The 27600-nt window shown below is 51.4% G+C and overlaps 1 protein-coding gene across 7 annotated transcripts in view; it reads right to left on the bottom strand.

The window, feature by feature from the left end:
- Positions 1-3072: 3072 nt before the first annotated feature.
- Positions 3073-27600, bottom strand: part of EIF4G3 (eukaryotic translation initiation factor 4 gamma 3) — a 165054-nt gene continuing 140526 nt past the window's right edge. For all 7 annotated transcript variants that reach the window (XM_062013184.1, XM_062013187.1, XM_062013185.1 and 4 more), the window contains 14 exons: positions 27388-27520; positions 25497-25591; positions 23932-24025; positions 23392-23509; positions 21288-21511; positions 19330-19445; positions 15488-15660; positions 13358-13483; positions 11773-11854; positions 9906-10004; positions 8890-9036; positions 7827-7908; positions 6311-6457; positions 3073-4726 (listed from right to left, as the gene is read on the bottom strand). In XM_062013184.1, the coding sequence (XP_061869168.1) occupies positions 4545-4726; positions 6311-6457; positions 7827-7908; positions 8890-9036; positions 9906-10004; positions 11773-11854; positions 13358-13483; positions 15488-15660; positions 19330-19445; positions 21288-21511; positions 23392-23509; positions 23932-24025; positions 25497-25591; positions 27388-27520 (1818 nt within the window). In that variant the 3' untranslated portion in view covers positions 3073-4544. The remainder of the gene's footprint in view (positions 4727-6310; positions 6458-7826; positions 7909-8889; positions 9037-9905; positions 10005-11772; positions 11855-13357; positions 13484-15487; positions 15661-19329; positions 19446-21287; positions 21512-23391; positions 23510-23931; positions 24026-25496; positions 25592-27387; positions 27521-27600) is intronic.

The following is a 27600-nucleotide window of genomic DNA, read 5'->3' as shown; positions in this document are numbered from 1 at the left end:
ACAGCAGCTCATTTTTGGCTGCTGCATGTGCCATCAGCAGCATGCCCATGATCCTCACAAATCCTTGGTCTTGCAGCATATCATAGAGTCATCAAATGGTGAGGATTAGAGGGGCCCTGCAGAGCTCATCCAGCCCAACCCCCTGCTAAAGCAGCTTCCCCTCCATCAGGGGGCACAGGAACATGTCCAGGTGGGTTTGGAAACCTGAGAAGGAACCTCCACAGCTTAACAAATCAAGTTACCATTGGCTTAAACTCTCACACTAAAAACCATCTCTATGGAGGAATCCCTTTTCCCTCACCTCTCCTGCCAGGTGGCCTCTTTGGCTGCTGCCTCCTGCACCAGGGAGGGCTCATCCCCACACACCAAAGTCTGCTCCTGGAGCTGAGGATGAGCTCAGATAATAAGCTGAAAACCTCAACAGGTTAACACAAGCAGACAGAGCTCAACAGCTGCTTACAGTGTATTTCCAGATCTCATTCACAGATCCCTTTCTGAAAAGCCTTTCCTAGAAAGCAAGCAGCCTCAGGCACACTCCTGGCCAGGAAATTTGCTGTTTGACTGCTTCAGATTGGGGGATGTTTTCAGCAATAAATAGAAACGAGGACTGAAGTGATGCATCTGCTCCTCCTTGCCCGTGCCTTTGATAGTGGGCACAGCCTCAGCACTAGGAGGGCTCCCAGCAGTGGAAATGGCTTTTAATGCAGCTCTTCCCTGCTGAGCTGCATTAACTCCCTGCCCTCTTCACAAGATGAGTTTAAATGCCTTTGCAGGACCTAAAATGAGAGAAACCCCCCACCCAGGAACAACACATTGCAAACCTGTAGCATCCTTGGGGGAAATTTGCTGCCCTCCCTGGCCAGGCTCTGCTGTGCTGACAGGGAGGTGTAACCACAGCTCACCTCTCTTCACCTACATAAAATGAGGCTCCTGCAGATCACCTTCTCTTAATTAATTATCCCCTCTCTCATTTCATCTACCTCTTACACTTTGGTGGGGTGTGTTTGTATTTTAATACCCTTCAGGAGCCATGTTGCAAAGACTTTCCAGGACCAGGGGCTGTATCTTGAAGAGCCACCACAGCCCACAAACCTGTGCTGGTGACTGGAAAGCAACCACATCATGGTATGGGTGTGGGTAAGCAAAGGGCACCTGGCAAGCAGCACAAAGGGAGGAGAAAGAGAAGTTTCAATCCAAAACCTGTGTCATTTCTGCTCTCTGTGGTGACATTTGGGGGAAACTGAACCTCAAAGTCACATACCCACAGCTGGAGCCCTCGAGGTCTCCTGCATAACCTGCTCTCAGCGCTCCATGTGCATCTAGCTGCAGGAAAGACAAACCCACCTTTTCCAGAGCCTTTGGGTAATTCTGAATGAGAAAAACCCAACCTTAAAACCTCAGAAACCTCCTTTCCAGGCTTTTACAGGACAGTAGCACAGCAGGGCCTTGCTGCCCTGGAGCATTTCACTTTAGAGGCTCAAACAAGGAGGGAAGAGTCTCTCAGCTCTCCCTCTGGCTGCGTGCTCACCCTTCCCATTCCCTCCAGCCAGCAGTTTTCCAATTCTTTCAGCCAAACCCTTCAAACTCCCCAAACATTTCCCTGCCCTGACACACTTGGATTCACGTGGCTGTCTTGAGACCCCACAGCAACTCCTTCCTTTCCCATTTAAGACCATCAGACGAGGGGCAACTCGTCAGCTGCACACACCAACTTGGGCAAAGCTTTGCCTTCTTTTACATCCAAACCTTAACATCCATTTCATCCAGCTCTTGAGCTGCTACAGACCATCAAGTACCTGCTCAGCTTCTGGCTGAAAAATGAGAAGAGCACCTGCATGACCTCTCCTGCAAAGGGTTAACAAAGAGACCCTCCCCACGGGCTCTGGGCACAGGCAGATACAGACGTTGTGCAGAGATTAAGAGTGAAAAGATGTCTTTGTTTTTCTTTTCTTTTTTAACAAAACATCAGAGAAAAGTGGTTTATTGTTACTAAAAAATAAAATAACCAAACCAAACAATGCTCTTAAGTGTTTTAGGCCATGAATTCTCCAGCTCAGACTGACTGGCGTGGTGGGACACATGGTAACAGGGAAAGCTGTCTCATGGGTATCTCCCAGCCACAACCAGGCACCCTCCTCACTTCCCCTTGGTGATCACATCACGTCCTTAGGCAAGTACAGCCATTGTTTACATGTAAAAGGAAGATCAGGAAAGTGTTTAATGGATTTGTAACCTTTCTTCTTGTTTTTCCTTTTCTTCTTTTAAAAAAAGAAGTGACTTAGCAGCTGGAAGGACAAAAAAAAGAGCATCATGAGCAGCTGGCGCTGCACAGAGCACCAGCCAGCACTCCCCAGGGCACTCCCAGTCCGTGGATGGCAGTTCACAAGCTCCACTTGTCTTTAGGGCTTCACCAGCTTTGCAGACTTGATGATGGTGGATGCTTCTTCACAGTGAGAGCCAGCAGGTCATCTTTGGTTGTTGAAAGAGAGACGTACAAGAGACTTCACGTATTCAGCAGCAGCTCAGGCTGGAAGGCTGCAGGATGGGGCCCTGGGGCCCTTTGGGTGCACAGAACACGCTCCTGCTGCTGGTCCCCCGGCACCCGGGGCTGTGCTGTGGCTCCAGCCGCTGTCACAGTGTGGGTAGAGGCAGGAAGAGCACTGCAGAGCTTGATCCACCTCCCCACTGCTGGAAGGTGCTTTCCTTTTCACCCCGATGGGTCTCTGGGATCCTCGAAGGCGCAGGAAGCGAAGGGCGACAGTGGCGAACGGCCGCGTGAGCCCACGGAGGAGGGTCGGTGGCTCTCTGCTCCAACAGCTCCCACCTCCACAGCTCCCAGGGTCCTCAGTCCCCAGCACTGATCCAAGTCAACAGCAGCCACCACAGCTGGCAAAGCCCTGTGGGGATGGGGCACCAAGCAGCCCCCAGCAACACACCAGGACCCAACTGCCCCTCCGCAGCACAGCGGCCCAGGCAGCTGCTCCTCACCCAGTAAGTTCTCTCTGCAGAAAAGGTCTCCCAAGCAGCAACCCCCCCCCCAGGCTTTTCTTCTCTCAACCCCCCCTCCCCAACGATTGCTCTCACCCCTGGGGGGTTGTTTTTGGTAGACACACATACATACACACACTATATGTACACGATTTGGAACCGAGGGCCTGCAGGGGCCAGGAAAGCAGCACGGCTCAGAGCTGGTGCACACATTCAGCAGCTGTCAAAAGGAGAAGAAGTCGTTTTACTTGCTTTTTTAAACTTGCAACGTTTGTCTTTATTTTGTTCTTTATATTTTGAAAGTGAAAAGAAATAAGATCGAGTCAATTTCTTTCTCGCTTGGGTTGGTTTTTTTTGCCTTTTTGTTTGGGTGGGGTTTTTTTTTGTTGCTTTTTTTGTCCTTTTAAATATTTGTTCTATGTATTTACAAAGCCTTAAAGTTGCTCTAAAGGTTCTGAAAGTCTCACTAAAGTACTTTTGTGGGAGGTTTGTTTTCTCTTTCTCCCCCTCCCTCCCCCAAAAAAGGGCAGCACTGGGGTTTGTTTGTCGGAGCGCTCTGGTCCAGCAGCCGTTTCTCTCCAATGCGTTTTCCTTCCGTTCCAAAGCTTTATGGACAGGGTTTGGGATATACTCTAGCTTTTGTTTCTTAACAAGCTGAGAGGCAGGCAGAAAAAAAACCAAAGCTGATGACAAGTTAAAGAAAAGAATCACCAAACCAAACAAAACCCTCCCAAAAAAACCCTTCCCCTCCCCCCTTTTCTTGCTCATCTGCCTCACCCCAACCCCTGGGAAAGGTGTGTGTGGGGGGGGGGGAGGTTGGTTTTTGCCTATCACTGCTCTGGAACAAAACTTGAGGTGCTTAATGAAGGGGAGGGACGTTTATTTCTCTGCTTTTTGTTTGTTCTATGATACAATTTGTTTACAGAAACTGCAAATCTTCAAAATTACACTGGCATTTGCAGTCCTTAAAAGAATAAATTAAAAGTTGCCCAGCTTTTGGTGCTTTTTTTTTCTTCCTTTTTTCCCCATTTTTCCTTTTTTTTTTGCCTTTTTAAGGTGTTTTTTTTGCTAAACCAGTTTCCTTTCTCCTCGTGGGCTTTTGGCTGAGTCCTTGTTTCAAAAACATAAAAGGGGGGGGGGGAAAAAACCACAACAAGAAGAGATTAAACCAGAAAATACTTCTCTATAAATAACACGGGTGTTTTGGTTTCAACCTTTTTGGTGGGTGGGTTTGTGGTGTTGGTTTGTCGGTGGGTTTTTGCGTTATTGTTTTCCTCTCCTTGTTTGGTTTCCAAGTACCTTGTTCATGTTTGTTTTGTCTTTCCACTCCTTGAGCACACCCTTGGTTGGTTGTGTCTTGTTTTACACCTGGCACTGGTGTGGGGGGCAGGGGAGGGGGGCTGGGGGGCTGCAGGGGATTGGCTTTGCTGCACTGTGATTGGCGAAGACGTGAAACTTGGGTAAAAAAATACTGAAATTGTTTCTCTTGGTTGTTGGTTTTTTGTTTTGTGGGTGCTGTTTATTTGTTTCTCTCTCCCTCTGTATCTCTTTAAGTTTTAATTATCCTCCGACTCCTCTTCGGCCTCCCGGAGCCACGTGAAGAAGGCTGTGACGGATTTCAGCGCTACTCCTTTCCCGTTCTGCTCTGCTGGGTCTTTGCTGCTTTCCCACTTGTAGAAGGCGTCCTCTGAAATCACCTCCTCGTCGTACAGGCAATCGAAAAACATCCGCAACAGATCTGCAGCCGCGGGACAACGGGAGGGGAGAAGAAGCTGTTAGTGCTGAGCAGCTGCAGGCACAGAGAGGGGTATGGATAAGGGGATTAAGGTGACCTTTTAATGGGGGAGATGTAGAGACACTGAAAAGGGAGGTCACACACTGAATCACAGAGTGGTGAAGGGCCCTGCAGAGCTCATCCAGCTCGACCCCCTGCTAAAGCAGCTTCCCCTGGCTCAGGGGGCACAGGAATGTGTCCAGGTGGGGTTGGAAACCTCCTGAGAAGGAGCCTCCACACCCTCCCTGGGCAGCCTGGGCCAGGGCTCCCTCACCTCAGCACCAAAGGACTTGCTCCTCCTGTGCCAGGGGAACTTGTTGTGTTCCAGCTTGTGCCCATCACCCCTTGTCCCACTACTGGACACTACAGAAAAAAAGACTGACCTCATCCTCCTGACACCCACCCTTTGGGGATTTATCAGCATTGATGGGATCCCCCTGAGCTCAGGCTTCTCTTCCCCAGGCTGAACAGCCCCAGGGCTGCAGCCTTTCCTCCTCACACACATGTTCCAGCCCCTCAGCATCTTGGTGTCCCTGCACTGGCCTCTCTCCAGCAGTTCCCTGTCTCTCTGCAGCTGGGGAGCCCAGCACTGGCCACAGGACTCCAGATGAGGCCTCAGCAGGGCAGAGCAGAGGGGCAGCACAACCTCCCTGGCCCTGCTGCCCACACTCTTCTTAATGCCCCCCAGGTCAGTTACTGAGTTGGTGCTTCCTGGCTGCTGACACCCAGCCCAGAGGGAAAACAGGGCCCTCTGACACCATCAGGTGACAGATGCTCTGCAGAAAAGGGAAAGCTGGGCAAGCAGCTGTGGGAACATACCATCAAGGCTTTGCCCAGCAAACAGAAGCCCCAGCAGCCCAACCTCCCCTCGCTGGGCCACGCAGCCCAGCAGCTCCTCTCCAACACCGCGTTTTCACGGCTGGGTGGAGGGATAATGACCAACTGGTACCTTAAAGCAAACAATGATCAAGCCAGGCACTTTGGGCACTCTCATTTTGTGCTGCAGACTGTTTGGCAACCTCTCCCACCTCTTTGCCAACAACATTTCTCTGCAGGGTCTCTGGCACAAGACTCACCAACTCGTTTAATTTACGGTCTAGTGGTTGATGGGGCTGGGCCAAAGGCTGGACTCCATGACCTTAAAGGTCTCTTCCAGCTGAAAGGATTCTATGATTCCCTCCAAGTCCACAGACACCTGTGGTGCAGCAATGTGATCTCAACACCTGCTGCTCTCATGTGTTCAGCTATTGTAAACTCAACAGGTTATTTTTTATTGCTTCTTTTCCCCCCTCTGCCCCCTCTCTTTTAATCAACAGAGGTTTGGCTGTTTGCAGGAGCAACCAAGAGAAGAGGCAGCTTCTAGCCAAGCAGTTGGGCACCTGTGCTGCCCTAAAAGCTGGGATCTGGCCAAACAGAAACCACCCTACACCGTTTTCTCTCATCTGCTACATCCAAAGGGCAAGGAAAGCCCATCCTCTTCCTGCCTCTACTAACAACCTTTCCTTCTGCTGTCAGGATTCCAGTCCCCAGCATGGAGGTAACACTTACTTGGAGGCTGATCAAGTTTTACTATTGATGCTTGTAGTGCATAAAGTGCTTGTAGTTCCTTCTCTGTGTCTGAGTCTAGGTACTTGAGTAAGATGGGCACTCTCTGTTTGATAACAGCAGTGTCCACTCGGAAGCTGGAAGAATCCGCTGAGGGGAAGAGAAAGAGACAGGATCAGCTTTTTGGTCCATAGCAGTGGGGGGAAAATCACAGACATGGCTTAGTGTGGAGAGGAAAGAAGGCAAGAAACAACAGGATGTATTTCTGATCAATGACTTTTGCTGGAAGTCTTGGTCTTTCCAGTTTCTCAGATTCCAAGAGGATCTGCAGTGCCCTGGCACTAACCAGCTGCAGGAGAATCACAACTTTACTTGGCAGTGGAAGTTTTGTTTCCACAAGCAACTGGCTGTCCAGAGTGCACACAACAGCTAGGGGTAACACTTCAGTTAGAGAGGAGAAGGTTTGGGATGATTCTGCCTCATTCCTCTCTACAAATACTAAGGCAGAGACAGAAACATCAACTGCACGGGAGAAAGGAAACCAGGAACCCAGGGAAAAATGCATTGGAAGTGCATCAGTGACATGGATAAATTACTCAGCAGCTTTTAAGTAGATCAAGCAAAACAATGAAGTGATATTTGGAAAATGAAAGGGAAAAATACCAGACTCAGGGGCAAGGTCATAATGTGAACCAGATGTTGCTGATGCATAACCCTTGAACGTTTGGAAATCAAACCCTGTCTCACCTGGCCTTTAACACTAGGTGGCATCAGAAAGGTTCTGTTCTCAGCGAGGAGACCAGAGGAAGTTCAGAGCTCTCTGTACTGTGTGACTCCTACAGCGACCAGGAGCTTCCCAAGTGCCATTTTTTACCTCACCAGATGCCAAGAAGAGAGAACTCTTCCTGAGAAAAAGGAACTGAGTGAACTGCTCAGACCTTTGTGGCCTCAGGGCTTTCTTCAGGCCCCCTCTGAGGGTCTGAGGCTCACACATCTGATGTGGGAACCCCCCTTTTTCCTCCATTTCCAGCTGCTGCTGTGCATTCAAGTGATCCACATCAATCCTCTTCTCCCAGATTGCAACTTGGGACATGAATCTATTAAGAACTGACTTTCTCTTCTGCAACCCACACTTCCAGCTGGCACGTGGCAGGCTGCAGTGGCAGAGTGCCCATGTGTACTCACTGACTGAGGAGTGGAAATTATCTTAATCATTATTGTGATCCTTATCTGGATCATTCCCTTAATGTCTCAGTGCATTTCCACCCTCACTAAAGAACTCAATGGACAGCCTGGGGTGGCTCAGAGTCTGAAACACCTGCTTATGCAAGGTGGTCAGGTACTGGAAACCATCACAGGGGGAACAGACACCCTGCTCTCCAGCACCAGAACTCAACTTGGTGCAAAAGTGACCAGAAACAGCCTTGAGGGAGGGAAAAGTGAGAGAAACCTGAGGAATGGGAAAGAATTCTTTGTGTGTGGGGTTGGGGATGGTGTTTGCATGGTGTCAGTGACTTACCTATAATAGCTGCTTTACAAACTGCTGTCATTAAAGCTCTAAGGAATGTAGGTGAACTCATCTGGCTCTCATCTAGATTAGCCTGAAATGGAGAGTAAATGGCCAGGTTACAAAGGCTGCTGTGGCAGAGCAGCTGCTGCCCTGTCCCAGCCCTCTGCAGAAGCTCAGCTTCCCCTTTCACTTCCTGAAACCACCTCAGGAACCTCAGCAGGCACCAAAACAGCTCCCAGGTGACTGAGACACCATTTAACCACTCCCTTTCCCTTGAGAATCACCCCAGGCCAGCCCCACTTGGGCTGTACAAAGCCCTTCGAGATTTTCTGAGAGCTTGACACTCTTTTCAACACTTTTTCTTCCCTTGGGTGGAGATTTGTTTGCTTTGTTACAGAACTTCAGGGAATGGCTGTGTAACTTGTCCAAGACTCCAAAGCATCCCTTGGGTGTCCCCTGATTGTCATCTCAACTGTTTCTCAAACAGCAGCAGGAAAACCACATCTCTGACACGTTGCTTCAGCAACAGCAGTCACTGAAATCACTGAGGGGAGGTTTAGCTGTAACCACAGATCTACATGAATCAGGCTGGGTATCATTTCAGACACTAAATATCTGGCTTAAGGAAACAAGCAGAGAGGGAGCAAAAGATGAGTGGGGTGACAGGGAGGGGATGGATGCCCCCAGGGACTGCTCAGGGCATTCCTGCAGCAGTCAGGTGCAGCAGTGCAGTGGGGCAGGGGGCAAGCTGCATGGCTCATGTTGCAAAAAGCAAGGAGAAGCTTTTATCTTATATTTTGAGAAGGCAAAATAAGGTAAGAAGTAGCCAGAAGCAGGGTCAAAAAGTCTGCAGTTAATATGGCTACACATCCATCTTCCTAAAGCTTGCTATGAAATGACTGGGCTGCCTTTCAGATTTCCACTCTTTGGAAGTGTTGATTGCACAGACCTGATCATCTCTGTGTTCTACCCCTTGGGAGGAGCCTGCAGAGACACTCCTTTGGATGAGAAAATCTTTGCACAAGCAGGTAAAGGACCATGTGTGCAGGGAGGGTGGAAAGTGTCTTTGTACCTCTACCCAGTCAAAGATCTGTTCATCATTCGCCTTGTCCTCCACAATGAGTTTTTCTAGCTGCTTGTTCAGCTCTTCTGCAGAGAGTTCTTTCTCTGAAAGTGCTTCTGAGGAACTGGAACAGTCAGACTCCGTGAAGTCCAACTTCTGCAAGGTCAGAAGTGAGGGGGAGAATTGGTTAAATGCAGTTTCCTGTACCCAGATGGAAGCAGGAGGCTCCACTTTGTTCTGCTCTCTGTCATCTTGCCATGGCTAAGGTACCATCACAAGCATTTACAGGCTTTTTCTGTTCCAAAGATTAGAAAGTGTTGTGCAAACATGTGGGAATGACATTTTCCAACAAACACAATCAGGGGGCTCAGCACAGCTCCAGGCAAAAAGAAGTGTGTGTAGCTCCACTTCAAGAACAAGGAGCTGGAATGCAGTTCCCAGAGCTGCACTGGCTCCAAGAAATCACAGCTAATGCCCCAAACTCACTGCAAAAATGCAGCAGAGGACCTGCATTCCCCTTGCCAAGCCTCAGGCCTTGGTAATCCCTTTCATTTCCTGCACAGCAGCATTTTCCAAGTGCTAAAACAAGGCAGTGGCTCACTCAGAGCTCCAAAGGCAGATCTTCCGCAGGAGCACCACGTTAAGGTACCCTCCAACAGGCCTGGCTCCTCCTGGTTGTGATTCCCCAGGGATCATAATGCAAGGTGGGACGGGTGAATAACTGCTGCTGTTTATTCTGCCCCTTCTGCAGATGGACTGTCCTTGCTGCAAAACTCATTCTTCACTTCATTCCTTCCCCACCTGCATGGGGAAGGCAGCTGAGGGGAGCTGCCTGCCTGGTATGGGAGGGGACAAGCTCATCCTCGTGTTTCAGAGAGGAGGTGCTGAGATAATCTAACCCCAACTTGGCAAAAAGAGAGACACACCACCCCACATCCCAAACCAGCTCTACAGAGGGATGGAAAAGGATGAACAAATGAGAAGTGGGGCCAAAAATCATTAGGAAATGGTTGCTCCGAACTCACTTGTTCCATGAGAAAGGTATGTACATCCTCCCCTTCGGGCAAGTAGTCCTTCCAACTGAGGCCAGTCTCCCTCCATAAGGCTCCCACTCTCTTATGGCTCTAAAACACAAAGAGTTTGTTCATTTTAAAGACTTGAGGAGCCATCCAGGGGAGCTTACACGAGCCAGGGTGGTGCAGCTGTGTCAGGAGAAATAAAGGACTGTTCAGCCACCAAACAAGGTGCCCAATGACCAAGTGAACACGGCCTGAAATCCTGTGCCAGGAGAAAACACAGATGCAAACCAACCCTGCCACAGCTACACATGGCTTGTCCAGTGGTCAGACACCATGGTGATGGGGAATAAACAAGGCACAGTGTGCATGGAAAGGGGGTTGCAAGGACTTCAGCCAGAGGTGACTGATAGTGACACATCTGAACAAGGCCCAGCTTCCCACAGCTGTGACACAGAGCTGGCACTGAGGTGGCTTCAGATTCTCCTCCTGACTCTGTCATGAGCCTCTTCCATGACTCATTCTCCTGCCCTGACATTAAGGCACCAGCAAATGAACTAATTTACAAGCAAATTGTTCATGTGGCTCTTTTCTGTGCAGAGATCAAGCCCCAAATTCAGGTACAGGACACCCACTTTGCTCTTCAGCTCCTAGAATGTCTCTCAAATCTGGAGAAAAGCTCCTGTGTAGCACATACAGTTCAAACCTTCCACATCCTCCAGGGTCAGGCTGACCTCTTGGAATCCTGCCTGTGATGGTACACACACAATTCTGACAGGAGTTCAGCCACCAGTGACAAGCAGCTCTTTCCACCCACATGCTTTGCCAAAACTCTCACCTTACAGTGCTTGCAGGAGTGAGATCTCTGCATAACCCAAGTGAAACACTGATAAAAGCAGCCTGATGCTCAGGTTACCCATTGCAAGTTTAAATGTCCAATGCAGCTCATTAAGAGCTACTTGTGTTCCTGCTTATGATGCATCAGCATCTGAATGACTGACACTGCACTGAAATACCCCAGTCCAACTCTTGGCCTGGATGAGATTGAATTAGAAAGCTGTGGTGGAAACAGATCCAGGGCTGTGCTTCAACCCCCAGAGCACAGCAGCACACAACAGAGGAAAAAGGGAGCAACTGTCCAAACAAGCATCAGGGTTAAAAGAAAGAACAAGTCCCTCTGTAGCACTACCCTGAGCTGCTCCTGCAGCATTCAACCTGACCTGAATGCATGCTTTAAAAATACAAGCTGAAGTGAGGGATTTCACAGGGCTGAAAAGAGACACTCTCCAAAGTGCAGCATGTAGCTGGATTGAAAAGGAAAACAACTGAAAGACACACACCATAAAGAGTGGGGAAATCACCAACTGTTTGGACACACAGTTGTGAAATGTTTAATAGAGCTAGGATTAAAGGCTGAGGAGGTGTTGCTACCCCTAGTGATGGGGAAACCTCCAGACTTGTCAGGTTTAGGTTGACAAGCCTCTAGGAGTCCATCTGAAGCTTATCTGAACCCTCAGAGCCTCTCTGGTCTGCAAGAAGAGCTGTCTCATAAGATTCCCAGCACTTGCTGCTTCTGGTCAGCCCAGAAATACCTTGAGAATGTCCCTCTTGCAGTATTTCAGCACTCTAGCTTCTGGAAGAAGCCAGGTACAAAGGTCCCTGCAAAAAGGAAAAGTGATGAGAAGAAAATCCCCCCAGAAGTTAACTTTGGAACCTCACAAGGTTTGATTTGAAACTGGGGATGATGAAAAGGTTTCCCAGGTTATCTGAACTGCCCGGGCCATCCCTAAACACCTCCATGTGGGAAAAGTGAAAGCTTCAGGTATAAACATGTGCTGGCTGCATCCAGCTCCCACCTCCACACCTGGACACTTACCATTTGTTTGCATAGAAGGTGCAAGATTTCAGCAAGCAAGACGCCAGCTCTTCCCACAGGAAGCAAAGGTTTGCTAAATTCTCTAGAAGGAAAGAAAAAACACAAGCCCAGACCAAACAGATGGGTTTTTTTTCCTGATAATTGGGATTGTCTGAAGACAGTTTCATCCTCATGGAACAGTGCTCCAAGCATGGAATGCAAAGGCAAGGGGTAGGGATCAAACAGAGGCAGGAGTTTGAAGTTCAAGAGGAAACTCTCTCACTAGTGCTGCTGCGACCCCAGAGCTCAGCCACACACAGTGTGTGTCACAACAGGGCTCCTTAGAAAGACCTGGTTTATACATCACAGTATACTCATTTCTGTGGGATGCTGCATTCAGGCAGCAGGAGCCATTTTTTGGGGGGGAAAGGGTATTATTTTCTTAGCATGTCACTTACAGGTCTTTCAGACCATCAAGTCCCAGCCCTGCCCTCACCCTGCCCAGCCCAGCACTGACCCACAGCCTCAGCACCTCAGCCCCACGCCTTTGGGATCCCTCCAGGGCTGGGCACTGCCCCAGCTCCCTGGGCAGCCTGGCACAGGGGCTCACACCCCTCTCAGGGAAACAGCTCTGCCTCAGCTCCAGCCTCAACCTCCCCTGGGGCAGCTGCAGCCCATTTGCCCTTGTCCTGTCATTCATGGCTGGGGAGCAGAGCCCGACCCCCAGCTCCCTGCAGCCTCCTGGCAGGGAGTGTCAGAGAGTGCTGCTGGCTGCCCTCAGCCTCCTCTTCTCCAGGCTCAACACCCCCATTCCCTCAGCCCCTCCCCAGCCCCTTGTGCTCCAGCCCCTTCCCCAGCTCTGTGCCCGGCTCTGGCCACGCTGCAGCCCCTCAGTGTCCCTGTGGCAGTGAGTGAGGGGCCCAGCACTGACACAGCCCTGGAGCTGCAGTCTGCCCAGGGCCCAGCACAGGGGACAATCCCTGCCCTGCTCCTGCTGCCACCCCACTGCTGAGCCCAGCCAGGATGCCCTTGGCTTTCTTGCCCCCCTGGGCACGCTGCTGGCTCCTGTTCAGCCATTTTCAATCCACTCCCCCAGGCCCTTTCCCTCTGGACAGCTTTCCAGCCACACACCCCCCAAAACAAACAGGGAACCATTCAATTGGCTTCTAGTTAATCCCCAAATACATCAGGACATGTAAAAAGCCCCAGAATCTCTACTCCTGGAGGCAGTTTCCAGTCCTGCAGGCAAGGTTTTGTGCCTGATTCAAGCAGCACCCATGTGGCAGTTGCTACACTGAGACACAAAGGCCCCTGCACCATCCCTCAGGGCCTCAGCGTGCTCTGGAGTGATTCCAGCTGTACAACACTGAGCTCAGGTGAAACAAAACAGGACTGAAGTAGATTTATGGATCAAACTTTCCCCTTTGAATGGTGACTGCAGAGCAGTGAGTTCCCTTCCCATTACAGCTTCCAGCCTCCTGCAAGTCCCAAAGGACATGAGCAAAGTTATCAACTCACTCAAGGAGCTGAGCCTCTGCCACACTGCAAACACTCCAGCACAGCCTGGCTGGCCCAACACCCCCAAAAACCCCCCAGCACTACTTACTGTATAAGTTCTCTCATAGAGATTCCTCCTTCTTTTAACATGGGGGTCACCAGCTCAGCTAGGTACAACCAGATATGGGGGATATCTATGGCCATATCATCTGCCATCTCCAAGGTATCTGAAAAGCTTGAAAAGAAGGAAGGGAAATGTCAGATGTTAAAGCCAATTCAAGTGGAGACTTCCTACAAAGCTGCACTTTAAAACTCCTTGAGGAGAGGGGAGAATTGCAAAGGTAACTGCTGTCTTATGCTACCAGTGCAAAAACATCCTCAGAAGTGCCAGGAGTGGGTTCCCTGCACAGGAACACAGAGAGGTTCTGGAAAAGGCATCACCTCCCTTAAACCTGTCAGCTACACCCAGAGAAGCTCCAATTACAATAGGTTTCATATATCCCAGTTGTTTGCCAACCAGTAAAACCTGTAGAAGCAAAAGCAAGCATTTCTGTCCAAAACTGCAGAGCACTGGAAGGAGCCTTCCTGCAAACACCCAAAGGGGATGAGCAAACCCAGGGATCCCAAGGCAAAGGGACCAACCCAACGTCTCCAAAAGCCTGTAGAACAACCCAAGGGAAAAGTTCAGCACACTGCAGGCACAGTTCCATCTGCAACAGGAATTGCAATGGGAGGCATTACAGGATTGCTCCCCAGCTTCCAGAATTGCTCCAAACTCCTTTCCCTGACCAAGGCCTCATGGGTGGTGTCACTGCCCATGGTTGCTGGCAGGTATTTCTGGCTTTCCTCACAGTTTGATTCGTTTCTCCCTGAGAACCTTGGAAATTCTGGGGTCCTGGTGAGTGATTAAATGCCTCAAACCCCAAAACCACCTCTGCTGCTTTGTTCTTCACCGTCCTCTGCTGCTCCAGTTTGTCCAAGTGATGCTGCCAGGAGCTGGTTTCCTGCAGTGCCTCTCTCCAGCCTCACTCTGTGACCACTGCTCATCCCATAACCCCTAATTACGCTGTAGTGGTGCTTGGTGTTCTTCTCATGTGCCCACTGCCCTTTCATCATCACCTTCAGGATCTGCTTCCCTTGCATTATGCCACATCCAGACTGCACATGCTGCTGTTTCATCAAGATCCTTCTTATTTGGCATCACAACCACTTCTCTGCACGCTCCAGGAAACACAGGCACGGCTTTAATCACAGCCCATGATGCAAATGTGGCACTTCAAACGAGCCCTTTTGAAGCCCAGTGACTGTGTGGTCACACACAAGTGGACTCCTTGGGAATATCCATTTTCCTTACTGCTGTTCCACATGGTTCTGAACTCAGGCTGCCCAAAACTTTCCTGTGAGGCACTGGTTTGCATCATGACAGAGTTCACTGCCAGGGAGATCCCCATCAGAGCAGCCAGTGGTACCATGAGGAGACAGGAGTCAAATAGAAGCAGCAAGACAGGGCCAACTACCAGGAGACTCCATCTCTGATGGCATTACTTCACCTGCTTGTCTGCTGGCTGAGTTGCAGGGTTATCTCTGCTTTAATCACCCCACTGAGGACTGAGCAGTGCCAGGGATCTCCAAGGGAACAGGGATCCTTTTACCACTGGCCACCAGCTCAAATCCAAGCTGGGAATGCAAAACCCAGAGGGCTAAATGAACCAGCAGGCAAAACTCAGATCTCATGAGGGAGATCTGACCCTTCTAATACTGTATGTGACATCCTCCTGCTCTGTCCCTGCAGGACACAGCTGCTCCTTCAGGTTGGCGCATCCTGAGACATGGCACTGTGTCAGCAGTGGGTGAGGGGCTTTGGATTCAGGCTCCACAGCTCCCAGGCAGTAATGTCAGGTGAAGATTCCTGACTTCTTCCTCCTCTTTTAATGGTGTTCAGTGATTTTGCCAAAAGGCAAAGGCTGACAGACTCATCAGGGAGCAGGAACCCAAACACCAGGGAGCAGGAACCCAAACACACACGTTGAAACAGGCACCTAAAGACTGATCTGAACACAAACATATTTACACCCACTAAAGCAGCTGAAATGCTTAAAAATATCTTACAAGAATTACTTATCAATACACCTTCCAAGCAGATGTGTGGAGAAGGCAGGACGCCACCCCAAAGTGGGAAAGCCTTCCTTTGCAACCAATGCTGAGGAAAAGGATCCATTCCTATGGGCTGAATACAAACCCCTTGAAGAAATCCTGCTTGCTCAGCTTTCCTGCCTGCACCAACTGGTGTAATAACTGGCCCATGTGATCCCTGGTGATCTGACTCCTCTCGAGCGTCGACTCCACTCCCACTTGCACGAAGACAGGCAGCAGGTTCTGGGTGCTCAGCTCCTCCACACACTGCATTGCCTCCTGTTGGGATGACACACAGCATCACTGCCCTGGGCTGGAACACCAAACAACTGGGGCAGGAAAGGATTTGCTGCTCTAACAGAGGAGTTGTCTTAGAGATCAGTGTTTAGGTATCTGCAGTGGGGTGGCAGCAGGAGCAGGGCAGGGATTGTCCCCTGTGCTGGGCCCTGGGCAGGCTGCAGCTCCAGGGCTGTGTCAGTGCTGGGTCCCTCACTCACTGCCACAGGGACACTGAGGGGCTGCAGCGTGGCCAGAGCCGGGCACAGAGCTGGGGAAGGGGCTGGAGCACAAGGGGCTGGGGAGGGGCTGAGGGAATGGGGGTGTTGAGCCTGGAGAAGAGGAGGCTGAGGGCAGCCAGCAGCACTCTCTGACACTCCCTGCCAGGAGGCTGCAGGGAGCTGGGGGTCAGTTAGTGCTGGGCTGGGCAGGGTAAGGCTTGGACTTGAGCATCTTAAAGGGCTTTTCCAACCCAAATGAGTCTCTGAATCAAAGATGCTTGTGCAAACTTCCACATAGAGCTGGGAAGGTCTTGCTGTGCAGCACCAGCAGGAGACAGGGATGGGACACGAGGGAATGGGCTGCAGTTGCCCCAGGGGAGGTTGAGATTAGAGCTGAGGCAGAACTGTTTCCCTGAGAGGGGTGTCAGCCCCTGTGCCAGGCTGCCCAGGGAGCTGGGGCAGTGCCCAGCCCTGGAGGGATCCCAAAGCCCTGGAGCTGAGGTGCTGAGGCTGTGGGTCAGTGCTGGGCTGGGCAGGGGGTGGACAGGGCTGGGACTGCAGCAGCCTCAAGCTCTATCCCAACCTAAACAATCCTATGATTCCCTGAAGCTGCCAGGCAAAGGTGCTGAACTAGGCTGTGGAGCTTCATCACAAATCATCACTGAGGTGGCAACTGAACAATAACAGTTATAATAACAACAACATTATTAGCATTTTACCACAGGGACAACAATGTTTAAAACACACAATCAGGCTCCAGGGCTGAGCTCAGCTGCAGTGACAGGACAGCAATTGTCTCCTGGATGCCACCAAAATGCCTGTTATTTCATCAGACAGGGAGCCAAGTCCCAGGGAGCACAGCAGGGAGCCTCAGCCTGATCTGATGGGGCACAGGGCTCCTGTGACAAACCCATGATGTACAAAAGCAGCAGGTAATAGGTAAGATCTCTCCTCCTAAAGCTGCTCCTTTCTGCCATGTGCAATTTGTAACCTAAGCAAATAAAACCACTCTTCAGTACAGGCTTTCAGAGAAATGCTCAGTGGCACACTTCAAAAGCCATCAGCAAAGATCTCCCACTGACCTTCTCTAGGTTCAGCCCAACACATCTCACTGAGCTTCCTGACCACAGATATTTGCTCTTTGGTTTGGTTATGCCTTTGCTTATCAAGGGCTGCCAACCCTGATGCCTTTCTGCAGGCCTCCAAAGGCTTTTTGCTTCCTGCAGGTCACAAACCTGCAGTCCCAGAGCTCACACTTGGGTCAGAGCTCCGCTGTCAGATGTGCCTGAGGGATCCCAGCAGCTCCAGGACAGGCAGGTGATGTGGCACCAGCTGACCCTGCTGTCACCAGACATTGGCATCAGCTCAGCACTTTTCATTTACAGGCAGGTTAAATGCTGAAGACTAAAGTCATGACAAAATCCTCTCTATCCTCCTGCTGTGTATGACATGAACACACTCAGATATGGGCTTATTCGTGTGAGTTTAAGCTCAATCACAGAATGGTTGAGGTTGGAAAAGCCCTTGAAGCTCAATGAGTCCAACCACTCCCCCAGCACTGCTACAGCCAGCACTGACCCACAGCCCTCAGCACCTCAGCTCCATGGCTTTGGGATCCCTCCAGGGATGGGGACTCCATCACAGCCCTGGGCAGCCTTTACCAAGGCTTGACAATCCTTTTGGGGAAGAAATCCTTCCCAATTTCCAGCCTCAACCTCCCCTGGGGCAGCTGCAGCCCATTTGCCCTTGTCCTGTCATTCATGGCTGGGGAGCAGAGCCCGACCCCCAGCTCCCTGCAGCCTCCTGGCAGGGAGTGTCAGAGAGTGCTGCTGGCTGCCCTCAGCCTCCTCTTCTCCAGGCTCAACACCCCCATTCCCTCAGCCCCTGCCCAGCCCCTTGTGCTCCAGCCCCTTCCCCAGCTCTGTGCCCGGCTCTGGCCACGCTGCAGCCCCTCAGTGTCCCTGTGGCAGTGAGTGAGGGGCCCAGCACTGACACAGCCCTGGAGCTGCAGCCTGCCCAGGGCCCAGCACAGGGGACAATCCCTGCCCTGCTCCTGCTGCCACCCCACTGCTGAGCCCAGCCAGGCTGCCACTGGCCTTCTTGCCCCCCTGGGCACGCTGCTGGCTCCTGTTCATCCCCTGGCACCAACCTCCCCAGGCCCTTTCCCTGCAGCAGTTTCCAGCCCCTCTGCCCCAGCCAGTCATGTTGCACAGGGCTGTGGTGATCCAAGGGCAGGACCCAGCCCTGAGCCTTGCTGCACCTTTAGCCAGCCTCTCTCTTGCATGCTGCACCTGAGCTCTGAGCATTTACAATTACCAAGTAACCCCCTTGACACAAATGAGCTGCCTCAACCTGATGTACTTTTTTTTCTGTGCACTTCACAGAATCTCAAGGGCTGAAGGGACCTGCAAAGCTCACCCAGTGCAACCCCCCTGCCAGAGCAGCACCACCTAGAGCAGGGCACACACTTGTCTCACACAATTCAACTCTATTTCCACCCAGCCACAAAAACCTGTCACTGTATTTGCAAATGGAGTAACTGAAGCAGCCTCTGTCCTCGAGGCCCAGAGCCTCTGATATCGACTGCAAAAAGAAGAGGTGACTCCTTCATCCTCAGCCCCAGAGTCCCCAACTCTCCTGCCAGGCCCTGGCAAGCTGGCAGCACTGGCAATCAATACTTCTTTTTTACCCACTCCAAACCAAGATTTGATCATTTCTCCTGGTAACTAGATATGAACCCAACCCAACCCAACATCAGAACATTCCCCTCTCTGATTTCAGCTGGGAGCACGATGAAGTGTGAGCAGCCACTGTGCTTTCAGGGGACTGAGCCAGGAGCTCCCTGAGTGCTGCCATTTCCAACTTGGCAGCTTTTTAACATCTATTTCATTTAAACCAGCTTTGCAGGGAGCAGCACACATCTTGCAAACTCCCTGGATGGCTAAAAACTCATGTACAAGGCAAATCAAAACCTCAACCTTTAACCAGCAAGTGATGAGAGCTGCCCAGCAATTCACTGCTCATGAAAACCACTCTGGTGTGGTTTGTTCAGTGGTTGGTGTTTTAGCTGGGCTTTAGCTGCCTCCAGATCACAACTGCACACGTTTGGTAACCAAATGAAAACCTCAGATCATTTTCCTACTGGCTTTTGTGCTTTCAGAGTTGCTGCTAGGATGGAGCTGCTCAGTGATTCATGCCATACATGTACATCTTGGTACTTAAAACACAGGAGCTGGGCTATTTTTCCTCTTAGCAGCAGGGCAGAGAACAGATCTGGGACAAAACCATCCTAAGAACATTCCTGGAGCTGTTGCTGCTCAAGTTTTGCCAGGCCCCACTGTTTCTGTTCCCTCTGTGTGAGTTGGGTGCTTACAAAGACAGTGCTCTTGAGGAGACAATGTACCAGAGAGCTCTGTGGCACCTGAGTGAGTGAGGTTTTAATTTTGCTCACCTTAAAATCATTAATATGCAAGAACTCATCAATGATGGATTTGCATTTCCTCTCTATTTCCTCTTCTGACAGCGAAGGCTTTTCTTGCACTGGAGCTGGGGGAGCTTCTGGCTTGGCTGGGAAGAAAAAAAACCCCATAAACCACATCAGAATTGTTCAAGGAAAATCAGCATCATTGTGCAAAGAGAAGTCAGCAGAGCAGGGTGAGCTCCCTGCCCCATCCTCAGGCACAGGGCACTCAGTTCCCAGCCACCCTTCCCCTTGTGTCAACTCCCAATAGTGCTGGGAATCAGCTTTTTGCAGGGACACAGCTGGCAGTGGAGCAGGCTGCAACACCTTTAAAGCTTCTCCATCAACACTGAGTAATGAAGCTTTGAGCTGTTGCAGCACATGGGGTGGTTCAAACCTGCCACAGGCAGCGACACAAAGCCACGTCCTGACTGCACTCCCCAAACCCTCAGCCCCATCGAGGCCTTCACAGGGTCCCAAAGCTTCAACAGGGACCTGGGCTGTGTGGTGGCAGCTCAGGTGTCTCCCTCACTGTGGAAGTTTCTAGATGTTTCCCAGGGAGAGAGCAAACCAGTGCACCCATCACAGGGGTGTTGGTGGGGAACAGCACGCTCAGTGTCTGGAGGATTCCCTTGCTCCAGGAGCTGGGAACTGCTGCTCTGACACAGGAATGGGCTGCAGAGGGCTCTGGCCAGGCTGGAGCCATTGACTGAGGCTGAACAAGGCCAAGGGCCAGATCCTGCCCTTGGGCCACCCCAAGGCCAGGCAGCTCCAGACTGGGGCAGAGGGGCTGGAAACTGCTGCAGGGAAAGGGCCTGGGGGGGCTGGTGCCAGGGGATGAACAGCAGCCAGCAGCGTGCCCAGGGGGGCAAGAAGGCCAAGGGCAGCCTGGCTGGGCTCAGCAGTGGGGTGGCAGCAGGAGCAGGGCAGGGATTGTCCCCTGTGCTGGGCCCTGGGCAGGCTGCAGCTCCAGGGCTGTGTCAGTGCTGGGCCCCTCACTCACTGCCACAGGGACACTGAGGGGCTGCAGCGTGGCCAGAGCCGGGCACAGAGCTGGGGAAGGGGCTGGAGCACAAGGGGCTGGGGAGGGGCTGAGGGAATGGGGGTGTTGAGCCTGGAGAAGAGGAGGCTGAGGGCAGCCAGCAGCACTCTCTGACACTCCCTGACAGGAGGCTGCAGGGAGCTGGGGGTCGGGCTCTGCTCCCCAGCCATGAATGACAGGACAAGGGCAAATGGGCTGCAGCTGCCCCAGGGGAGGTTGAGGCTGGAGCTGAGGCAGAACTGTTTCCTTGAGAGGGGTGTCAGCCCTGTGCCAGGCTGCCCAGGGAGCTGGGGCAGTGCCCAGCCCTGGAGGGATCCCAAAGGCGTGGGGCTGAGGTGCTGAGGGCTGTGGGTCAGTGCTGGGCAGGGTGAGGGCAGGGCTGGGACTTGATGATCTTGAAAGGTCCATTGCAACCAAAATGAGTCTATGACAAGCTGAGAGCCACTGCAGTGGCTGCTGACAGCACACTGCACTAAGAGCTGCCTGGAATGAGGGCTGGTGACAATGCAGCACTAAGAAGATGCCTCTCTCACACCCAAATCCCTGCTCTGGCCTGGGGAAGTGTTTGCTAAGGGCAGGTACAGCTTTACAGGGCACTGTCCATGCAGTTCTGCAGAACTGACACCAGTCTTGGGGACCTGGAGGCCAGAAACCACCATCAACAGCAAGAGGATACAAGCAGATAGGACAGCCCTGGGGAGTGGTGCTTTGCTGGTCTCTCCAGTCTGTTTGACTGATGAGCCCTAAGGAAGAGCCAAGATGATGCCAAGGCCCATGTGAACCAGCTGAGCTCCAAACCTCTGGGAGGCAGATCCCAGCTATCCAAGGGGCCAAACCTTCCCTCCCCCACCTCTTTGTGCCTTTTCACACATTCAGCAATTCCCCAAGCCTGGAAGAACCACTTTACCTGATTCCTTGGCTTTGTTCCTCTCTACCTCAGTGCTGTTTCTGTCCATCTCCATCCCTCCTGTCAACTGCTTCACTGTCTCCAGCATCTCCCTCCTCTGCTCCTCTTGTGCCTGATTGTCCAGGAGCAGCTCTTTGCTGCTGCTGCCACGCAGGAAGGTGTTGGGGCGGGACAGGGAAGGTGGGAGAGCTTTGTCATTCTTCTCCCTGCCTGTGCTCCCACGACTGTGGAACAAAAACCACCACCAAGTGCTTCAAAGGTTGTGCCACAACCTCCCTCACAGTGTTAGAATAGACACTGGATAGTTTTATCTGAGCTGCAGGAAAATAAACCCCAGAGGGACTCTCCCATCCATTTTTTCAACAGAATATAAGGACAATTAACTCAGTTCTTAGAGATGCACAAACACAAAAGCCCACAGAGTAGCTGGGCAGAGCCAACACTCCCCAGAGAACACAGGGAGAAGCAATGGAGTCCTGACAGCTCCTGTTTTATGTGTGGAACAGTGGATTTGACAGTGGAAAGGTGCTGCCTGCCTGGGAAATGAGGTGAGAGGGGTGTTTTTGATGCAATTCATTGCAAAACAACAGCTTCCTGAAAGCTAACAGGGGACAAGGACCTGTCCTATTAACTACTGTGTTAATGACTAAGGCAACATGGGAGCAGAATGGAACCACTTCCAGGTAAGCCAGAGTTTTAAGTGAAATAAGGGGGAAAACAGAAGGACAAACTCAAGGAATGAATCCAGCAGCTCATATGTATGGGAAGGATGAACCAGTGCCATTGTCAATGAACTGGGCAGTCAGGAACCCTGCTCAGAGTCAGTAAATTATTGAGGGTCAAAACATGTTTCATGTTATGGGCCAGAGTGGCTGCACCCTGGTGAAACAGGGTGAGAGACTGCTGCAATGCCTCAGAGCTGCACTGCACAGGCTTGGTCAGGCCTAAGGGAACGTGTCACACACAGCCAGGGCCTTTTAAGAGAGTGTTAAGGTTTTAGGCATGAATTTCTAGATAAATAGACCTACTGACCTGGCTGGATCTGACAACTGAATCACAGAATCACACAGTAGTGGGGGCTGGAAGGGCCCTGCAGAGCTGCTCCAGCCCCAGCCCCTGCTAAAGCAGGTTCCCCTGGCTCAGGGGGCACAGGAACGTGTCCAGGTGGGGTTGGAAACCTCCTGAGAAGGAGCCTCCACACCCTCCCTGGGCAGCCTGGGCCAGGGCTCCCTCACCTCAGCACCAAAGGAGCTTCTCCTTGTGTTTAAGTGGAACTTGTTGTGTTCCAGCTTCTGTCCATCACCCCTTGTTCTGTCACTAGACACTGCAGAAGAAAAGTGTCCCCTCATCCTCCTGGCACCCACCCTTTAGGGATTTATCAGCATTGATGGGTTCCCCCTGAGCTCAGGCTTGGGTTCCCCAGGCTGAACAGCCCCAGGGCTGCAGCCTTTCCTCCTCACACACATGTTGCAGCCCCTCAGCATCTTGCTGGCCCTGCACTGGCCTCTCTGCAGCAGTTCCCTGTCTCTCTGCAGCTGGGGAGCCCAGCACTGGATACAGAAAAAAGACAGACCTCATCCTCCTGACACCCACCCTTCAGGTATTTATCAGCATTGGTAGGGTTCCTCCTCAGGCTTCTCTTCTCCAGCCTGAACAGCCCCAGCTCCTGCAGCCTTTCCTCCTCACACACATGTTCCAGTCCTTTGATCACCTCGGTAGCCCTGCCCTGACCCCTCTCCAGAAGTTCTCTATCACTCATGAACTGGGGATCTCAGATCTATAATCCACTCTCCACATCTATTTCTTGCAATCTGTGCAGAGTCTTTAACCTGTTCTCAACTAGTGACAAATTTCTCTTTAGATCAAGGAGAAAAGCAGAAACCAAACCATTAACTGCAATGGCTTCAAGAATCCATACCACATCTCTCCTTTGCTGTCATAAAGGATGCATGTGGTTTAAGCAAGCTCAAAGTACACAAGGAGGAGTTAAAAAACCCCAGCCATTCCTGGCAGCTCAATGAAATTGTCTTCTTTGAGCTGGTAACTTGAGCAGCAAGTGAGCAGCTCAGGCAGAAGGGAATGTCATGGTCAGAGAGGAGCTCACCTGGTTAAGGCCCTGCGAGAATCTAACTCTGAGGATGTAGATGAGGCAGATACAGATGAGACTGGAGGCTGCAGTGCAGAGAATCTGTTCAAACTAGTGGCACTTGGTCGTAAGGAGTCTGGGAGAGTGTGAAGACAACAGAGAGGAGAGTGACAATGAGGTCAGTAGCTGCTGCCACTTTGGCATTGCAAAAGCATTTCAGCAATAGCTGGTTTGGAAGGGATGGGGAGAGAACTGAAAGGGCTGGTCCTGCCTCACTGTACCCCACAACCACAGAACCCCTGAGGTTGGAAAAGCCCTTTAAGCTCACTGAGTCCAACCCTTCCCCCAGCCCTGCCACAACCACCACGTCCTTCAGCCACAGCTCCGTGGCTTTGGGATCCCTCCCCCACTGCCAGCCCCTTCCATCAAGAAATTGCTCCCAATCCTCCATCTAAACCTCATTTAGTGCAACTTCATACTGTTTGCTCTCATGGAGAGGAGCACTCCCACCCAAGCCCCCTCCTGGCAGCCAAGCAGAGCAGGGCCCTTCTGACTCACCCAGCTCACTCGCCTTTGCTCCACCGCTGCTGCCCTTTCCCCAGCTGCCCAACTGGGCTTTAGGCACGAGCTGAATCTTCTCATCTATTGTGGGCTGTAAAACACAGCAAGACATAATACAACCATTACAAGGGCAAATTGTACATCTTAACTATAAAGGAGGTAATTTTTTGGGGGCAACAACCCCTGTGCTGTGAATACCAAAAACGTGCTGGAACACGCTTTAGGACTCAACTGTAAGCTCCAGGCAGAGCATGCAAACAACAAAGGGCACTGCAAACAGCCTCTTCCAAAGTGCCAGTGAAATGTTCAGAGTGTCCAGGAGAATAAGTAAGGAGGAAAACACATGGTTCAGGTAGTTTGTGATGACTTCAAGGGTTCTGCTGCCCACTCCACCAGCAGGGACAGCTTTGGGGGAATCAATCTGAATCCAGAGGGGAGGAACAACAGTAGGTTCCAGAACTAGGGAGGGGGAAAAGTGGTGTCTGATAAGAAGAGATCATTGATTTTACAGTGCTCAGTAGGTGCATTTATTGATGAGGGGGTTGTGACCCTGCAGATCTTTGTGTGAGCTCCCCTCTTCTTCTGAGGTTCCCTATTTGCACTATATGAGTCGAGGGACTTTTCCCAGGTGAGCTGTAAGCCCAGGCACAAGCAGGCTGAACCCCTCCTGCTAATTAAGTTTTGGAGTCTGTTTGATGAGTTTCACAAAGAAAAACCAAATTTCATCTGCAGGGAGGCTACAGTGTGTCCAGGTTCTGCTTTCCAGCTCTCTGAGCAGGCACTGAGAGTGAAACCCAAGGAGAGTGACGTTAACTGGGACCAGAGGATGTCTAGGAATCCCCCTGATTCATGTGAGAGATGGAATTCTTGGCAAGAAATCCCAAAGCTGTTCTGAAGACTGTTAAAAAAAGCAGAAATCTTGAAGCTTGCCCAACCTACAGCCTGAAACATGTCCCCAAACCACCACTTGTGAAACAACAACCACTGTAAAAACAGCAGAGATGCTCATCTCCAGGATGGGCCTGAAAGTTTGTCACACACTGGGGGATGCAACTGCCCTGCACACAAGTCCAGAAACACTCCCTAAGCAGATTCAGCTCTCCTCCAATCTTTCAAGCCTGCAGTGCTTGTGAGCTGTCAGGAATGTTTCCTTTTCAAATGGAAGGTGGGATTATCATTCTATAGAGAAGCAGCCTCACAACAGGGTCTTGAGTACTTGAGGCAGCAAAGGGTATCTGTCAGGTGCTGGGATCCCTCCTGTAAGAGCAGTGTGATGTGCTGTTCCCACCCTCACACAGTACATTCTCTTTTGCTTGTGGGTGGCTGAAAGGGCACTATGAGCCTGAGCAAAAATGTATGTGCACTCCTTTCCCTCACAGCAAACCATGGGAACATGCAGGAGCCAACAGTCTCCCTTTAAGCACAGTATTCACTCTGGCCATGCAAAACGTCCCTGAACCCAAGTTTTGACCCCAAACCACTACACTGGGCCTTCCTAGACAGAGACAACAAGGTAAGAGCTCAGCCCTGCTGTTACTCTAGAGTTTGGCACCAGCACCTACCTTGGTGATCTTAAGGAACTTGGTGGGATCCAGCACTCTGCTGTTCTTTGCCCCCTGCACAGTGTTCCAACCGCCTTCATCGACCCGCTGCACACCTGCCAGGCAACAAACACAACTGTCCTCAGCTCAGCAGCACCCAGGGGCATCCACTCTGAGCTCAACAGCTGTCCTCAGCTCAGCAGCACCCAGGAGCACAGGGGCATCCACTCTGAGCTCAACAGCTGTCCTCAGCTCAGCAGCACCCAGGAGCACAGGGGCATCCACTCTGAGCTCAACAGCAAAGGGGAAGGAAGACAAACCCCTTTCTGCTAAGTCAGCAAAATTCTCTGCAGAAATCCCGTCTTTCAGAGTGTTTCTTCTCATTCAGGTGACAGAACTGGCTTGGCTGACTTTACTATTATAAATCTGCCTTGAGACAGAAGATCTGTCTCTTCCCAGGGCTGGGTTTGGCTGTGATCCCTCCTGCTCACACCTCCTGTGCTGTGGAGATGGCTGGGCACACTGTGCCTTCACAGCTTGCAGGAGCAGCCCACACTCCTTCCCCCACCTGAGGCTGCATGGGATGAGGGCTTTCAGCACAGCTCAGCCAGCCCAGACAGATCCAAGCTCCTCACCTTCCCCTGATGTCTGTTTTAAGATAGTTACAACAAAGTCTTTGAGTATTTTCGTTATGCCCTGTTTTCTCAGCACTTTCATTCGCCAACCCTTGGCATTAAAGCTCATTTTCTCCTTGCTCAGCTCTGTCCCAGTCTTCATTTTCTTACTCAGAGAATCCCAGCGTGGTGGGGGCTGGAAGGGCCCTGCAGAGCTCATCCAGCCCCAGCTACAGCAGCTTCCCCTGGCTCAGGGGGCACAGGAACATGTCCAGGCGGGGTTGGAAACCTCCTGAGAAGGAGCCTCCACACCCTCCCTGGGCAGCCTGGGCCAGGGCTCCCTCACCCCAGCACCAAAGGAGCTTCTTCTTGTGTTCCAGTGGAACTTGTTGTGTTCCAGTTTATGTCCATTACCCCTTGTCCTGGCACTGCATACTACAGATGCCCACCCATCCTCTTGACACCCACCCTTTAGCTATTGATGAGCACTGATGAGATCCCCCTGAGCTCAGGCTTCTCTTCCCCAGGCTGAACAGCCCAGGGCTGCAGCCTTTCCTCCTCACACACATGTTCCAGCCCCTCAGCATCTTGCTGGCCCTGCACTGGCCTCTCTCCAGCAGTTCCCTGTCTCTCTGCAGCTGGGGAGCCCAGCACTGGCCACAGGACTCCAGCTGAGGCCTCAGCAGGGCAGAGCAGAGGGGCAGCACAACCTCCCTGGCCCTGCTGCCCACACTGTCCTTGCTGCCCCCAGGCTGCCACTGGCCCCTTGCCCACGAGCCCACGTTGCTGCTCATGTTTAATTTGCAGTCCAAATTCACTCCAAATTCATCTCCAGGCAGAGCCAGCCTCAAAGGTTGGGAGCAATTTAAAGTATCACCAAGACACTGTCTCACACCAAGTTAACACCTCACAACTTCAGCAGCTACAGACAAACCTGGTGACTCTTGGGATCAGATCCTGAGCTCCTGCAATTCCATTCTGCCTCATGCAAGAATGGATGGCAGATCTGACTCCTGCACAGGAACCTGTTAGAACACACTTCTGGCAGCCTATCCCAAAGGCAAACATGCTTTGTATGAACATGACACACTTTTGGCCTGGGACTGTTTATTTTCACCCAAGGGATTCACCCCCAAACAGCTCCACACACCCAATTCATGGCAAGTCTGTTCCTCCTCTGGCCTCAGCCACAACCAGGCTCCATTCCCCTTTGCTATTTTAATTTGATGTAGGATTCCCTCTATGGCCCCTGGATGTGAAATCAGTAAAACCAGCAGCCAACTTGGTTTTCACTTTACCTGGTCTCCTCTTCTCTTTGGTCATGAGTTGTTGGACCTTCCTCTGTTCTTCTTGCTCTTCAATCTTGGCTTCTTTATGAATTTGCTCGATGGTCTTTGGGCCCTGGTCTGCTCTCCTTGACACCCAGTTGCACTAGGAGGGAAGCAAACCTGTGCTCAGACCATGCCATAAAGGGGGAACTTTGAAGGCTGTGAATGAAGCCTGATCCTCCT

This window comes from Colius striatus, chromosome 21 (genome assembly GCF_028858725.1).
Source record: "Colius striatus isolate bColStr4 chromosome 21, bColStr4.1.hap1, whole genome shotgun sequence".
Classification (NCBI taxonomy): domain Eukaryota; kingdom Metazoa; phylum Chordata; class Aves; order Coliiformes; family Coliidae; genus Colius; species Colius striatus.
Note: the sequence above shows the minus strand (reverse complement) of the source record. Positions and strands in the feature narration are given on the sequence as shown.